General features: G+C 38.4%; 1 protein-coding gene across 1 annotated transcript in view; it reads right to left on the bottom strand.

Moving 5' to 3' along the window:
- Positions 1 to 18,003, bottom strand: part of EGFR (epidermal growth factor receptor) — a 131,384-nt gene that overhangs the window by 24,628 nt on the left and 88,753 nt on the right. The window contains exons 9-16 of the mRNA XM_060781559.2: positions 15,234 to 15,360; positions 15,066 to 15,139; positions 12,971 to 13,061; positions 10,995 to 11,194; positions 9,954 to 10,086; positions 8,118 to 8,208; positions 5,722 to 5,879; positions 2,767 to 2,802 (exon numbers count right to left, since the gene is read on the bottom strand). Coding sequence (XP_060637542.2) covers positions 2,767 to 2,802; positions 5,722 to 5,879; positions 8,118 to 8,208; positions 9,954 to 10,086; positions 10,995 to 11,194; positions 12,971 to 13,061; positions 15,066 to 15,139; positions 15,234 to 15,360 — 910 coding nt within the window. The remainder of the gene's footprint in view (positions 1 to 2,766; positions 2,803 to 5,721; positions 5,880 to 8,117; positions 8,209 to 9,953; positions 10,087 to 10,994; positions 11,195 to 12,970; positions 13,062 to 15,065; positions 15,140 to 15,233; positions 15,361 to 18,003) is intronic.

Here is an 18,003-nt window from a genome sequence, read left to right as displayed (position 1 = left end):
GGGGGGGAGGGCTGAAGCCCCCAAGCCCCCCCCCCCCCGGCTACATGCCTGGCCAAGATGCAAAGGAAAAGTAACCCCGTCCCTCACTCCCAGTCAAGGCTGCAAGTCGAATCACTTCTGTTTGAGCCCTAATGGGAATGGGCACAAAATTGATAGAAAATCAATATTTTTTGTAATTAGCACCTCAACTGAGCAACACATTACAATCAATGGCACACTACATTTCAGTAAATACGGCATATGGAGACAAAACAGTACCAAGCTATCTCTTGGCAAATGCGAGTAAAGCTGCACTCCAAACTGCTATAATGAACATAGTAATGTCTCACAATGAAGGCCACTCAAAACTTGGAATAACAAGTACAATTTTGCACAAAATTGTTGGTCAAATCACAAGTAACTATAGTTCTGACATAAGAGAAACAAATAGGATTTTCACAAGATAGAGGACCCTGGGAAATAATTATGCAAAAAGATAAAAAGGTTATCAGAATCTTATATCAACAGTTATTGATTTGGTCAACAGAAGAAGAACAAATAAAAGATTGTCAAATCAAATGAGCCAAAGATATAGGACACAATATACTTACAAAACAGTGGGAAGAAATTTGGAATTTTAAAATAAAATATACAATTTCTAACGACCTCAGGGAAAACATAAAATGTTCTTTAGGTGGTATCTCACCCCAGAAAAATTAGCCAAATTTAATAAAACCCTATCAAATAGGTGCTGGAAATGTAAAAAAGAAATAGGTACATTCTTCCACTCATGGTGGAGCTGCAAACAAATAAAGAAATACTGGGAAGAAATACATCTATTAATCCAAAAAATACTAAAGACAAAATTTAACCAGACACCAGAAATGTATCTATTAGGGACATCAAGCACAAAATTGAATGAAAATCAAGAAAAAATGTTCTTCCTCTTAAGCACTGTGGCAAGAATACAATTAGCAAAAGTATGGAAATCAAAAGAAATCCCAGCAACTGAGGAATGGATAACAAAAATATTTGATCTAATCCAAATAGATCGTCTGTCCCAGAGACTGAATAAAACACCAGAAAAAAAGCAAACAGACTGGTCAGGTTTTAAAGATTTTATTTTATCAAGGAAAATACCCTTGCTCATCGAACTGTCCAACCTATGAAGATGACAACAAGAACAGCCTAGAGTCGGGAAAGCTGAAGAAGAAACTGAAGCTTCACCGAATAATACTCCCCGAAGAGGACTGGGAAGTCCACACAATCTTCCTTTTCTGTGTGTGTTTTTTTTCTTTTTTCCCCTGTTACTTCTCACTATTCTCCACCTCTTTTCACCCTTTTTCCACCTTTTCCACCTCTCTCATTATAAAGCATGTATTCCCCCTCTTTCGTTGTAAATATCTTGGAAAATTCCACAATAAAAAAAAGAGAAACAAACATTCTCCAGCCCAGAATGTGCAAACATGAGAAAGAAGGGGAAGGATTGATAACAAGGAGAAAAAAAATAAGAGGCTTGTGTTTTGATTAATAAATGCTTTGGAGGGGTCCTTTCCGATTAGTAATTAGGAAGTTTGTATTTCTGAACCGTCCAAATCTCCGCATTACGAAGCAGAGCTCCGAAGCTTTACACACCCTACTAGGTACCCCAAACCCAAATCATGTAGGGATTTAAAAGTTATAACCAACACTTTGTACTTTGCTAGCAAACAAATTGGCATCCAGTGGAGTGACTTTAGCATGAGTGTAATATGCTTACTTCTAGAAGTTCATGTAATTAATCTGGTTGCCATGTTTTGAACTAACTGGAGTTTCTGAACTTGGTAAGGGGTAGCCCAATGTATAGCACACTGCAGAACCCAAACCTTGGAGCTACCAGGGCATGCACTACCATGTTCAAGTCCTCCAATTCTAGGAGAGGGAGCAGCTGGTGTATCAGTCGAAGCTGGTAATAAGCACTTCTGACAATCGCCTCTATCTGAGCTGACATTCAAAGAGACATATTCATGAGCACTGTGAACACAATCTTTCGGGGGGGAGGGGTAGTAGGCCTACTGCTAAGTAATTACTGGTACTGTAATTGCTAGTTTTAGCAATTTAATGAGACCTGGTGAGTAAATGTAGCAAAGACCAGTGTTAAGTCACCTTGCTGATGATATTTTACTTTGATTAAAAAGTCTTGCGTGAAGCAAATGCAGGCCAGAAAGGTTGTGGGAAAACACACATGGATTATCATTTCTAATTGAAACGTCCAGTTTCTGGAATAAGGTACAATCAAATGCATAGCCTTCCAGACGCTTATGTTTGCTGCAGAAACTCTCTGGCAGTATGAAACTGGCAGCTGGTTCCCCCTTCTTTGCATCTACTCCAATGATGGAGAAAATCAGAAATGAGTGAAGCATCCCAGACTAGAACACAGTTGATTTTGTCCCACACGAGTTCTTCCCACCAGTTAATGAAGTTAGGGTCATAGCCATGTAAACTGTCAAATCTATGGGGGGTTCAGTGATGGGACATTGGTTTTCCTAACAAATGTTCACCAACTCTGGGCTAGATGTAGATTTGCCAGCTAAAGTGCTTATTGAAAAACTTAGGATTATGTCGCACATCTCATGGTTGGAATTCACATAAAATTTGCCAAAAAAAGGGAGAAAAGCAGATTACTAAATAATGTGCACACATTAATATGCATGTAAACAGAGATATATGTTATTTATTTTCACATATCAATGATATTTATATGTTATTTATATGTGTTATTTATTCTCACATATCAATGATATTTACCCAATAGGACAACCTTCAAGTCCTGGTCCTTTGCATCTGTAAAAAGAAAAGAAAGAATTAACACGGCTGCATACTGATTCTTCAACGGGTAAGTTATTTTGGTGTCTCTGAACACATTTTTAAAGATAAGGTACTTGCTTAGGAAACAAAACATTTGTGAAAGCACCAAGAGCTTTAAAGCAGATGCTTTTGTCCAGAGGACAGAGTATGCTGTATGTTCCACTGATGGAACAGTGTTTTAAGTACATTGGGAAGAAAGCCTGCCAGAACAGTATTCTCACACAGCACAGAACTTTCCACTCCCTCATTTACCAAGTACAAACTCGGTTTCCAAAAAGTGCTGTCTTTCAATGACTTCAAAAGATTGTTCATCCTGACCGCACAAAGCGACCTATCACAAAGAGACGACTGTTCACTGACCCACATGTAAAGAAACAGCAACTTGCTGTGAGAGGATAAAACATTTACTTTTAAGATTCTAACATTCATTCCAAACAGAAAGGTGAATGGTTGAAAACCTCTAGGGATAGGGAGATTTCTCAATAGTAGACCTCAGGCTATTTAGTGCAGCTGCTCCCCCTGTACAAAACAACACTTCTCTGTTTAAGGATAAAACATTAACCTCAATGACTTATGATTTAGGGCTAATATTCAGTAACAGAGATTTCCACACTGAGCAATATTTGGCAGTAGTATGCAGGATTTAGATTCATTTCACTAATAAAGTGCTGCTTCCTCTACTGTTCAGAATGTACATGATATATCCCTCTTCTCACCTACACAGCCATTTAAGAATGTCATTAAGTTGTAAGTCAAACCTATAACTTGTAAGAGGAATAAGTGTAGTCTAGTCTTCTTTCCAACATTTTCTGCATGCAAGAAAGTTTTATCATGGGGAAAAGTCAAACATAGATTATCCCACTAAGGATGAAGTGGTGCTGTTTCAAAAATAGCACAAACCCAGGCATTGATTTTTCCCCGAAAATTTAGGAACTATTTGTTTAAAACATGTTTTAAAGGTTTTTCCTTTAGTCTGTCTATCTGATAAGGGATTGTAATAATAATAATAATAATAATCATCATCATCATCATCATCATCATCATCACCATCATCTTTATTTATACCCCGCCACCATCTCCCCGAAGGGGACTTACATGAGGCCGAGCCCCGGAATGCATTTCAACAAAGTATATAATAAAATCAAAACAACTTAGGAATACAACAAAACAAAACAAAATAATGCAATAAGAAATCAATCACAATGAGCGAGCTGCATGTACAACATAAAATGATAAAACTCTGGATGAGAAAGGAAAAAAAATGTTTGTAAGGGATAAACACGTAGGAGACGGAGTAGTGAAGACAGGCTTTCACAAATGCAGAAGGAGATATAGTAAGAGGACAACATTGTGGGAGGAATAACAAAAAGATTGCAATCCTTCACAGAAACAGCACAAGAAATGACACCCTTGGCATTCTTAAATAGTCTCTAATGTTCCTGGACACCGGAACAGAAATTAAGTTGAACCTAGTCACTAACAAGACTTTGAAATACATGTCTTAGGCTCCATTTACACTGCTATATAATGCTGTTTAACTTCATTGAATTGTATTATATGAGTCTACATTGCAAACTGCATTGTGTGACAGTGAAGTCTCCATTTACTATGGAAATGAGGTAGGAATAAAAATCCTTGGAATTATGCAGCCCATCTGCTTTCACCACAAATGTAGATTTTCATCTGCATGGACATGAATTCTCTTCACAGTTTACATTAAAACAACCATGTGGTACTACAGGCAGTCCAAGGTTACAAACAAGATAGGGTCTGTAGGTTTGTTTTAAGTTGAATTTGGATGTAAGTTGGAACAGGTACATTTTTTCAATGTAACTCCAGCCAATTTTTAAAAAAAGTTTTGGATAGCATAGGGAAGAGTTAACAACACTGCAATGTCTGTTTTGCTATCTGTGCTTCTGTTCAGGTTTCATCTCACTTTCTGTCCCTGTGACAAGTGGATTTTGAAAATTTTGGCTTGTGAAAACAAGGATTGGTAATAAAGCTTCAATGGAGTCACCTTTTCCCCATGATAACTCTTCCGGGAGTGAATTTCCCTTCCTAGGGGTAGTTTTCCTCTCACTTCCTGTTGTAACTAGGGGTCATATGTAAGTCAGATGGCTGTAACTTGCCAGTATTCAAGAGCTCCCAATAACACTATGTGAACTTTCCATCAGGGGTCACTATAGTTCTAATCCAGTTTTAGACATGTGTTTTGAACCTGTATGTATGTAACTAATGATTCAGCGAGACATAGTGCTAAGAGAGAAGTCTCATGAAGAGGTTCCAAGCTTTTAAAAATTTCAACAGCAGCAGGAATGGGGTTCAAAACAAAACAGGATAATAAAATACAAACTCAAAACCTATATAAAATCTCCCTCCTACATCATTTTCTTTATGCACAAGCTCTTCCCAAAGCTTCCCATAGAGAAAAAAATATATGAAACCACTATGAATAGCAGTATAAATTAAAAAAATGACGAAACAATTTTTTTACTTTTTAGGATTTTAAAAATATTTTCATGACATGGATAGTTAACTCTATGGATATAGAAGGCCTCTGTTAGGTATATATGAATTTGTACTGCACACAGTAAATATTCTTCTTTCTAAAATATATTTTAAGTGTAAAATGAATTTACACTGAAAACTACATATAAAAAGGCAGCTTTGGGGGAAAGCCCTTGCCAAAATGCAGAGAATTATTATTATTATTTATTATTATTATTTATTGAATTTCTATTCTACTTTTCTCCCAAGATGGGAAGCAAAAGTACAGAAGCAAAAGTTTCTATTTGATTTCTTTCTACTGATTTTTCTTTACATGATGAAAACATGCAAATAAAAATATTTTAAACTCATAACTTCATTTGCTTTAAAAAAAACAACTATACTCACCCACGAACACAATTTGGATGACATGGCTGGCACACTGAATTTTCATCTGCATATTTCCAGACTAAAGTATTATTTTCACCCATGATCCCAGCAGGGCATGATTTAACACAGTGAGGGCCGTCTATTAAATGGGCACATTTGATGCAGTCGCCTGGACCCTGTATAAGAAGCAACGTATTATTCATAAATATATATATTTGTCCATTGGCTGACAAATATAATAATGGAATATCATAAATATTAGTACTGATTATTCAAGTGGTTTTCTTGTGGTTTGTTGTTTAGTTATCCCATTAATTCTGGCAGTTGTATCACAGGTATTCCCAGGATTCATTTAACCTGTTTTCATACAGCTTTTCAAAATTTTATTTTACATCTCCCATACTTTGTATTAATAATATAGACAGTTAAGATGTTTTAAACTGCATTAAGTAACAGCAAATTGTCAACATGAACAAATTATAAAGCTAACTCTTCAAGTTCTGCTCCCAAATCCACTCAAACTTTCTTATAGTTGGCAGAAGACTACTGGTAATCATCCACATACTCGGATGGCTGGTGGAGAGAGCCAGGAACACATAAAATCACAAATCTCTCAAAGAGAAAGGAGCAGTTAAAGGAAGAGGAGGGTTGGAAAGGAAGGCAGAATAAACCAAAGGAGGCCACATTTTTTCAGCATCAATACAGGGTTCCCACTCCCATTTCTCCAGTTTTCACCTAGTCTCTCAGCGTGCCAGATAATACCCATCTAAACCAACATTTGAACCCCATGTTTCCATTTTTTAAGTCCCTAGAGCTTGGAAGGGTGGAGTCATTATTGGAGGGGGGGGGGGATGTACAACCACTTTACTGTTCAATAGTTTTGAAAGAAACAAGTGTGTTTAGCTAATGAATGAAGTCTCCTACCTAGTACCCACAGTGACAATAGAGTAACATAACATTAGAGAAGGCCCATCACTTCTGAATATTACTTTCCAGTTGCTGTTATGATTCTACAGAAATTTGTACTAAAAGTTTTATCGAGTTAGCTCAGTTAACAAAGCAGATGTGTCCCTGGGCATTATTTATTTTTGGTATCACAGATAAAAAGAATATGGGAAGAACAGGTAAAGGTTCCTACACCAAGTTTTAGCAAATCTTTTATTCAAATCCAATACTATCCACACATGAAACAAATCTACCATGTGAGGCAAGTCTTCTGGATTTAAAGAAAAAGATTTTGAAATTGAGTCGCCTGAGGGCTGAGAAAAGCGGTATAGAAATAAAGTAAATAAATAAATTTCTAGAGACGACTTCAAGGCTGTTTCCAAACTACTTTTCACTGTCATCTACTTTCTCTATGATCTCCATTTTGGTGGCCAATGTGGATCTATACATGTTTAATATTTTTGAGTAGCAAACAAACAAGATGAAAAACTATTACAAAAAGCTAGTTGTACTGTATGACCCCAGTATCCCTGGTTTCACCTACACACATATGTCATCTGTAGTAATTTTATTATCTTTCAAGCAATCAACTGGCATACTTTTGCTGGAGGTTACCACAGAGTCATCATGAAGGAACTAGAAGATTCCTAAAGAGGACCCTTTCTAGTGGAAGGCGTTCATTTTAGGAAGATTCGTTATTATCAGTGGTTTCATGTTTCTACAATAAGTTCAGGAACATAGAGTAATAGAGTTGGAAGAGACCGCATGGCCCATCCATTCCAATCCCCTGCCATGAAGGAAAAGCACAATCCCTTGACAGATGGCCACTCAACCTCTGTTCAAAAGTCTCCGAAGGAAGAGTTTCTACCACACCTTGAGGCAGAAAGTTCCACTGTTTAACCACTTTTATGGTCAGGAGGTTTTTCCTAATATTCAGGTGGAATCTCCTTTGCTGTAATTTAAACCCACTGCTCCGAGTCCTAAACTCCAGGGAAGCAGAAAACAAGCCTGCTCCCTCTTCTTTATGACATCCTTTTAAACATATCCCCCATGACATAGTGTCATGGGGGATATGTTTAAAAGGATGTCATAAAGAAGAGGAAGCAGGCTTGTTTTCTGCTTCCCTGGAGTTTAGGACTCGGAGCAGTGGGTTTAAATTACAGCAAAGGAGATTCCACCTGAATATTAGGAAAAACCTCCTGACCATAAAAGCGGTTAAACAGTGGAACTTTCTGCCTCAAGGTGTGGTAGAAACTCTTCCTTCGGAGACTTTTGAACAGAGGTTGAGTGGCCATCTGTCAAGGGATTGTGCTTTTCCTTCATGGCAGGGGATTGGAATGGATGGGCCATGCGGTCTCTTCCAAAATTTGAAATACTGAAGATTTCTGGTCCCAAGCATTTTAGGTAAAGGATATTAGACATGTATTACGTATTAGCCTTTTTGTGTAATTGATCTAATATGCACTTACAGGTCCTTCGCAAGTTGAAGTTGAATTTTGCACTAGGCATTCTGGATGGCATTGAAGGCATTCAGAATCTTTTATAAATTCCCGAGGTTCCCTGAATGGAAGAGAAAACAAAATGCAGGTCATTATCAGGATTCTATCACAGTATGAGTACCTAAGTTCTACAATCTTACTGTAGCTTTTTAGTTTAACTGTACTGGAACAGATAGAACAAGAGTACAAGAAGACTACAAAATAGCACTGAAAGGAGCAGCTTTACACACTGAAAGTAGCTACTTTCAAAACCTTGCTAGGACCCTCATGTCACCCCCAAAGCCACCTGATAGGATACACATAGCACATGCCTATAAATGTCCACCAGAAGAGTGAGTTTTGCTGGAAGGGCCTTCTGGAAGGGGAAAGCCTTTTTTCCTGATGGGGTCACACTGGCACCAATGTTGGTTTCTAGTATGAAGTCAAATTACCGCTTTCAGTAAAAGTGTCAGTAGGTTATTGATTGATTTTTCCCATTGTGAACCGTTTTACACTTTTAAGATATCTTAACTTGTTTAATATGCCTTTAGTTTGTTGACATTATTGTTATGATTTTAAATTCTAAACTGTTTGCAGTTGTCCACTTTTTACTGCAAATTGGATCTTTGGGTCATAATAAAGTTTTGATTGATTGAAATCGTTTTACATTGTTTAAATTAATTTCACTTGTATTCCACTCTGAAAACCCACAATACAGGGTAGGAGAGAAATATGTAAATAAACATTAAACATCCTCTTATGGGAGTCAGGCTAATATACTACTTTCAGCATTGGGGACCAGAGTTTGAATTCCTGTTCAACCATCAAACCCACTGGGTGACCCTGGGCAAGTCACACATTACTTCTGAGGAAGGCAATGACAACAACTGCTAAAAATCCTGTGACAGATTCATCATAGATTGGAAATGACTTGAAGAGTATGCAACAACAATATCTGGGTTGTTGTAGGTAGCTTGTGTGAAACAGAGCAAAACGTCAGGAGAGAATGCTTTTAAAACATGGCCATACAGCCCAAAAAACCTACAACAATCCAGTGATTCTGGCCACGTAAGCCTTCAACAACAACATCATCATTTTATGGAGCATGTGTATGATTTTGCTTGAGCTATCATCTTCCCAGGCCAGTTTTGTGGGAACAAGGGAGAAAGCTTTCTCAGTGGCTGCTCCATATTTTATTTTATTATTTATTTATTTACTATATTTCTATACCGCCCTTCTCAGCCCAAGGGCGACTCAGAGCGGTTTACAAAACCAGCACAATTCGATGCCACAATAATATAAACAGTTGAAAGCATATAAACATCCATAAAATTCCATAAACAATAAAACCAATCAAACATAAAAACATAAATCCTCTGTATCTAACTTCCAGAATCTTTATCCAATTGCAGTTGTCCAGCCGTTCTGAGGTCAAGTAATCATTTACTACATTGCATTTGAGAAAGCCTGCTCACAAAGCCAGGTTTTGACTTTTTTCGGAATGTTAGAGTGGGAGCCGATCTAATATCTCCAGGGAGGGCGTTCCGTAGCCAAGGGGATATGGATCTTTCTTCCCAGGGAAGCAGGTTGAGAGGAACTCTGTTATTCCCCCCGGAAAATTTTTTATCTGTATTCCCCCTGACTTATACATTACCAAGGCATTTTTGAACCATATCTGAGGCAAATAATAAATATGGGTATTTTTGTAGTCAGTATATACTATATACAAATGCATCTTTCATCCTTTATAGTTTTTCAGCATCATCTGTTGGTAATTTGCCATTTTTATTTGAAAATCTTACTTTTAAAAATGGAGGAAATGCTTACCCCTGCATTACATTGCATTCTTTTACACACTCTTGCTGACGAATGTAGTGATGGCAAGAATAGCATTGGGTGGGCCCTGGGCCCCAGCAGCCCACAGGTGAGCAGAGCGGATCACAAACCTGACTTGCAGCAGCTGGGGTAAAATACACAAAAATGTTAAACATCAGTACCTCTATAGGTTCAAATCACCAGAGAGCAGAAACACCGAGGACATGATTCAATCATCATTTGCATTTAATTAAATAAATTTCTAAAATCAGTCTAGCGGCTATTCTAGTTCCTTCATGCCAAAACATCACAATATCTAGGAGAAGGAGAGGCAACTCTGGCAGGTCTGGGAGGCACTCTTATGCCCATTATCCTCCAGTGGCTGCATGAAATGTCTACAAATAAAACAACCCCCCCTAAGTTTCCAGAAGTCAACTTCAGTTTTTCAAAAACTGGTATTTTTATGTTACATATGCCTATTAAACATATAAACTGTTGCTTTCACTCTGGACTCAGTCTGTGGACTCTATCTAGAGAATTTGGGGACCACAAAAGCTTCATCGGAGGGGGTACAATATTTGGCTCTGGAGATAAACTGTACCAGCCACCTGCTCTTCCCATACTCCTTTAACAGTCACGTTGGCATAATCAGGGTGGAAGTGAGGGTGGAAAACGTATCCATGCCTAGGCTTTTGCATGACTGGGTTGTCAGTTTGCCTTCTTGCCACTGAGATTGCCCTATCGGGCCATTATATACCCAATTTCTAGGGCCATTTTTTGAAGTTTTTAGCCCCTAGGCCTTTTTTTTAATACAACAGAAAATAGATTAGAAAACATGGCAAAATGTTCTCATGTCCTTGAAGACAAACTTACACACCATTGTGGAGAAGCAATGTGGAAAAGCCATATCCAATGAGGATGTACAGATGAACCCAGATATCAGTACAGCACAGATGACTGGCCAATAATTTTAAACAGTTACTTCAACAATATAAAGCATTTCTCCTCCAAAATATAAAGATCAAGCAAAGCTGAATGACTCTATCAACTTACCACATGCACTTTCATTTCTGTTTTGGGCAATTTTTATATTCTGTTTTTCTGTCACAAAAAGTGTAGTCCAGTCCACTTTATTAGCAAAGCACAGGTTCTTGTTTCTCATAATGACAACATCTCCATCACTTATTTCCTTGAGAGACCGTAAACCCAAGTGTTTTATTTCTAAGGAACTGATAGCAAGAGCATACCGGCCCCTAAAATTAAACAAGAATGGTAAGAAAGTAGGAAAATATACAAAGAAACAATTCAATTTCTCTAGGGCTGTAATACACTATTAATTTGGATGAAATCTGATTGAATTTTATGTATAATTTTTTTAGGGGCCATACAAAAGGAGCTTCCAGAAAGGAAAAAAAAAACACCACCTAAAACTACAAAACTTGCCATTTTCTTCCTGACACAAGGATGAGACATGTGCTGTTCCATAGGTTTCTACTAGATAAAAGACCTTAAGTGAAGTGTTCTTTTTCAAATAAATGTCAGAGTTTGCTTACTGGAAAATGAAAAAAGGAGGCTTTCATCATGAAAAAATGCACAAGGCCTCCTGTACTGAGAGGTAACAGACTACAGGTAGTATTCTATGGTGTTTTGGTTTCCATTGACTAGCACTGCGTGACAATGATGACTACAGAATTCTTTACTTTTAATATTCAGTCTTTGCCATAAATGTGCACAAAATTCAGCCAGGAATTGCTATTACATATAAATAAGCCTCTAAGAGCTAGTGGTGCACACTCTCTGCCTGCTGCTTCCCATGTAAATGGGAATAGAACTCAAAAAGGGGCACAGTATCAAATTCTGGATTGGCCCCAGGATGGTTTTTACTAGCAGATCCCCAGACACTGCAGAGGTAGTTCAGTACTGCTGGGTGGCCACCCTTACCATCCCCTTCTGGTTTTGGCATAGCAGCTACCAATGGGTGCAAAATGGCTAGTGTCCATCGCTCATTGCCTGGAGTGACATCAGCTAGGGTGCCAGACTTGGAAGGGAGGAGAGAAAGAATCCACCCCCCCTTCCCCTCCAATCACCCTGGTGCCTGGACCGATAGACACTGGCCATGTTACATCTGCTGGCTATCATTATGAACAGAATCAGAGTGGGACAATGAGTACCATCTAGTGACCTTGGGTTGCCAGATAATAGAGAATACAGGATAGCCGTGTAAATATTTGAAATCAGTCCCATCTTGAAACCAGTTCATGTTTTGTCATGTTTTGCTCTGGATTCTCAGAGAACCAGGCCCGTAGCCAGGATTTAGTTTCAAGGAGGGGAGGGGGGGGGGCTGAGTTTGGTTTGGAGGGGGCTGAGTTTGGTTCTGGGGGGGGGGGTGAGTCTGAGTGAAAGAGGGTCTACCCTAGCAAACCTTTTGTATCGTTACCTCAATACCCCCATGCATATGGGATATATTGAGTATAGTGATCAGATCATGATATGAATAAACATATCAGTTTAAATAATGCACCAGTAAGGCCTTCTCGTGGACCACCATCAGAATTTCGAGAGGGGGGGCTGAAGCCCCCAAGCCCCCCCCCCCCCGGCTACATGCCTGCAGAGAACATTTGGAGCAGCTTGTGACTTTTGTTAACATAGTTCAAGGCCACGTTAACCCGAATCAGCTCCATATATCAAGTAGCCACTACAGAACTGATTTGCTCCCATCCTCTTTGAATAATGCATCAGTGTACATGAGCCACTCTGCTTCCATTTTTACAATCCCGGGCTTCTCATTACTATACAGATACTATCCTGAAAACTTGATAGGCAAGGAGCATATTTAGCCTGTTCTACTAGCAGTAGCTTACATCAAATAAAGGAAATGTTGGCTGTGCTGTTCCTGGTAACTACCTTAATTCAGCCTGTAATTTGAATTACGGGAGTGTTTATGTGTATATACTGTATGTGTGTGCATGCTTTAAAAACATGGCCACTTATACAAAAGGGTTCAGTTTTAGACATATGACTGTACTTACATTTGTTTTGTTCTGCCTCGTATAACTTTTAGATTTTCAAAAACACTCAGATCAGTGGCATTTGCAGGCCAATCCTGGATTGACAAAAACCCTGAAAAAGCACAAGTATTAAACATATTTACACACTATTTATTATAAACAAGAATGCCTTTCCTCTTGTTCTACTTTTATGAGAACATCAAAATGAAGAATGGCATTTCAGAGAGTTTCAGTATAGAGCTATTTTTAACATCATGTTGTAAACAGTTTACATACAGGCCACCAAGACATATAAACATTATAAAGGACAGTGTCTGAAAGCCTGAGGAGTTTGAAACACCACAGAAGTGTTTTACTTCACTTTGTAAGTCTTAGTAAAAATCTCTACATTTCGGCTAGCACAAACATATAACTATCTTATCCTCTACTGAAGGCCGTTCTAGGCTGCATGAATGGAAATGGTAGACAGACTGCAGCTGAATAGCCATCCATAAGTATATACCATATTTACTCTAGTATGTCATTGATTTTAATGTGTGCTTTAATTTTCAAATGCCTGGTAGGGGAAAAATATTTGCTGGCAAATATAAAGTGTCTATTAGGCGCATTGCAGCATCTCCTGCTTCCCTGGCCAGCCGGACAGTCAGTTTAAGTGGATATGATAGCAGCGGCTCCAAACCACTAAACGTAAGGGTTTCTCATGCTCAAAGTCACCCTCAAGACCCATGAGGGGTCCCCACTTTTGTTGCCCACCCAGCCATGTGGCTCCCCTTTGCCTGCCACCAACCTGATTCCAGAAATGTGCAGCCCAAAAGCAGCATCACTTTGGAATGTTTGGAAGGCTCTGCTCCAAGGAGAACACAGTCTCCCTCTCCTCCTTTCCACCTTTCCCATCATCCTATTGAACTCCTTGTTGGTAATGAAAGCAGGCCCAACAAGGAACTCAATGGGAGGAAACCAACAATGTCTCTCTTGGGCTCAAATGAGGGAGGCAAAGAGGCTCTAGGCTATCCTGCAGAGTGAGCCTGAGCCTCCCCGCCTCTCAAAGGGGAGCCACGTGGGTGGGTGGCAACAGAAGTGGGGGTCCCACATGGGTCTTGAGGGTGGCTTAGAACACCAGTAAGCCCAGTCACCATCATCGAGTCCCACCACCTGACTCACTAACAAAGGAAGTGGGGTGCAGTGGAGTTGTCAACAAGTGGAGCTTCAGGCATGATTCTAATGTGCAAATGTGCATCCTGATTTGGGAGACATAGTTTACCTTAAAAAGATGTACATTACACTCAAGTAATTATGGTATTGCAACAGAAACCTTTGTATGCTTCTTAACAGAAAGAGCAAATGTTTCTCTTGGAATCTTAGGGCCTTTCTACACAGGCACTAAAATACAGTTACAATAATAAATAATAATAAACTTTATGTATACCCCGCCACCATCTCCCCCAACGGGGACTCGGAGTGGCTTACATGGTGCCAAGCTCGAACAACAAATTACAATACAAAAATACAAAATTACAATAAAATAAACAACATAGCATTAAAGTATAGAACGTCAAAGCATATAAACAATATACATAGAACATAAGAACCAAACATAAGGACAAAGGGCCAGTTCTAGTACACCCCAAATGTATTAGAAACAGAATATTATCAGAAATAACAGTTCAAGTCATAAAATTTACTAGAGCTGGCCAGTATATATCCCATGTAGAGCAGGAAACTGAGAGCAAAATGTGAAGTGCTTAAAAGGGCAGGGCTAACACTGAAGCATTTGGGGGAAGAAACCAGATACACAGCTCAGCTGGAAGGTAAACAAACACTTTCCCTGGAGGGAAAACTACAGTGTGTCCACAGGAATGCTCACTTTTTCTTTCTTTCCTGCCCTGCTTTCATCTAGTGATGATTTCATTGGACAGGCTGCTTCTTATCAGTGCATCACATTGGATGAGGCAGGAAAAATATGGATTGATCCACAATCAATAGATCTTTGTGGCCACCGTCCCAGCCACCAGCTGGTTCCTGGGGTGCCTTTGTTCTCTTCAATTCATGACTAAGATTAAATGGTTTATCCTTTTATGATCAAAATTATTAAGGATTAAACATTGATATTACTCACCTGTTATTTCTTTAACAGTTCGAAAAATATCCAACTTCTTTGGGTCTAAAGGAGGTGTATGTGTATATACATCACTAAAAGAAGATAAAAGAGTTCTTGAATGCTGATCTAAAAGCAGAATCATTCTCAGCACTTTTCTTTTCACAAAATGAAACAGCAAGCACTTACCCTTTAAATGATACGTGAAGGAATATGAGATCCCCACTTATTGTGGTACAGTTTTTGAAATAGTCAATGTTGGATCCATTCACAGCAAGAGCATTTGTAAGATTACCTGCTCCAACTCCATTGCACACTGTGAAAAAATATAGAATTAAGTCTCAGTAAGGAAATCAGGAATTAGCAAATACGCACTGCTCCCCCCCCCCACATATACATACACAATGACCAATATTTCAAAATCTTTTACATAAACACAGCAATAACAGTCTCCTATGACTGCCATCATTGGAAACAAAGAAAAATGGGGACGAGCCAACCCAATATTTATTTATTTATTTATTTATTTATTTATTTATTTATTGTATTGAACAAGGCATAAAATAACCAAGAAAACTCAAAAGTATATAAGCAAGATAAAATTCCTTTGAATTGGTCCTAAGATAACAGAAGGTTTCACACTACTGTGTATTGTATTATCCCAAAAGTTTTATTCATCATTTCCATGAATTGTATCTTGTATTTTACGGTCAGTACATTACTCTGTAGATGGCTATCCAATCAATATCCCAGTTAAAAATTCCTGCTAACCATACCACCATTAATAAATGACTAATCACCTCCAAATCTTCTTTGATGATTGTAGTCAAAAGCCAGGCCGTTACCAGGAAGTAGACAGGCAAAAGGTCAAGTACATTCATTTTTTTCTGTCTTTTGGGGGTGGTGGTGGATGGGGGTGCAGGGGGCACGAGGGACAGCCACTCTGCCTCCCCAGGCTGCCTTGGCCTGGAGAGCGTGGGATGGCTGTGGGGATGCTGATCTGGGATTATGCACAGAATGGGTGGGACGTTGTACCAATACAAGGGAAGGTCCTAATACTGCTGCGGAAGTTAGACCTTCCCCTGTGTTTTTCTAATCCAGGGTGTAGCTGCATTAAGCAGCTAATTCCAGGTTAACTCACTGTGTACACTGTGTGGTTAATACAGTAACATGTTTCCAGATATTTATCAATCCAAATCAGATCTAGCATCATTTTTTCATCCATTTCCTCCACAAGTGAGTGATGTAAAAATGTAATTTTAGGTGATGAATTTTAAAAAACACAATAAAATAACACACTACACTCATTTCAGTACTAATTGTATTCAGTCACATCTAAGAACACAGAAATGTCAAAAGCAAGTTGTGACAAAGAAAATCTGAAGTCATTTTTGGATTTAGAATTTCTATAAAACCAGCACACATTTTGAAATGTTTTTATGGCCCTCAGTTTCACAAGCCTGACAGGGACTTGGAATGGTTTGTTCAAGACCTAGAAGGAACAATCTTGGTAACACAACAGTATTTTTATTACAGAAATCCATCCAAATAATTTTAGAAGGTTGCTTCATCTCATTAAATCTTGTTTAATTTCACCAGATTCTTCTCTAGGGTGTTTGCAGTCTGGAGTTTGGCACTTTTTATTCATTCTCCATCTTGCTTAAGGGTCCCTCTGGTCAAGGGTTGCTATTTGAAGAGAGCATACATTCATTTATTGTTGCACTTTAAAAGTTTATAGCCTGTCTCTCTTTTAATGTGTCTTAAAAATAAACTGTAGTAATAAAATCAATGAACAATTTCAAATAATAGGGTGGGTGAATGGGGGAAGAGAATTGGCAATTAGGAATTAGTTGATTTAAATGAGAAATTTTAGTTCAGCACTATTAAGGTTAGATTATTCCACCTCTACAAATCTGGGCATATAAATCACCCCAATTTTTGTGTCCCCCCCCCCAATTACATCTACATTGCAAACGTTATACTTTTTAAATATATTTTTACCATTACAACTGACATGAGAGAAGCAATATAGAGTAATGTTTAAAGTACTAGGCTTGGAATAGGGAGACTCAAGTTTGAATCTCTGCTTAGTTATGGGATCTTAGGCCACCTCTAGTTCTCAACAATAATAGGTTTCTTCAATTTCTTCAATAAGGTGTTGAAAGTACATTGAATGGTCAGTAAAGATGGCTCCCCAGAACCCTTTAAAAAATTTACACCATACCATCTTTGTAGCATATATATGCTTTAAATGAAAGTGGGTTTCTCTTGCTAAATAATGTTTACTTGTGAATGCTGGAGTTTTCTTTTTAACTAATTTAGATCCATGTAGTCAAGTATGGCATTTTTTAAAAGCACAAACTTGGATGAGATGAGCAATACTATGGAAAAAGTGAAGGATTTTGAAAAGAACTGAAGTGAATTGTGAAATAATGGGGTACATTCAAAAAGTAGAAAATCTACAAAATTAGATCTACAAAATAGGTGAATAGGTAATGGATGATAGATGAATTCACATGATTAGATTCAAGAGCCCTAATGCTGACTCTGGCTTTGGGTTGTATACTACCACTGATCATTAGTCATGTGCATTTGGGCCAAAAGGCACACTTTTTTTTAGGGTCTGTTTTCATCTGACCCCTCAGTTCATTTACCAGAAAGTTACCCAAAAGGGGAGGAGTGTTTTCCGGCCCACTGGCTACAATTGGAAACTTTAAAGGCTCGATCCTCAGCCATTTTAAGGTTTACCTGCATGAAACCTACCTCAGTTGTAGACCCCATTTACAACTGCAGGTTGTACTGATTTTTTAAAGAATTATTTTAAGTTTTAAACTTAACATTTTTCAAAATGTTAAGTTTAAAACTTTAAGGGGTCTGGGAATTGTAGTAGCTGGATGTGTCCATTATAGTCACTGGATGCGTCCATTATAGTCGCTGGATGTATCCATTATCAGCCAAT

The sequence above is a fragment of the Anolis sagrei genome, chromosome 6 (assembly GCF_037176765.1).
Source record: "Anolis sagrei isolate rAnoSag1 chromosome 6, rAnoSag1.mat, whole genome shotgun sequence".
Lineage (NCBI taxonomy): Eukaryota > Metazoa > Chordata > Lepidosauria > Squamata > Dactyloidae > Anolis > Anolis sagrei.
The sequence above is the reverse complement of the archived record's forward strand: the minus strand, read 5'-3'. Positions and strand labels throughout refer to the sequence as shown.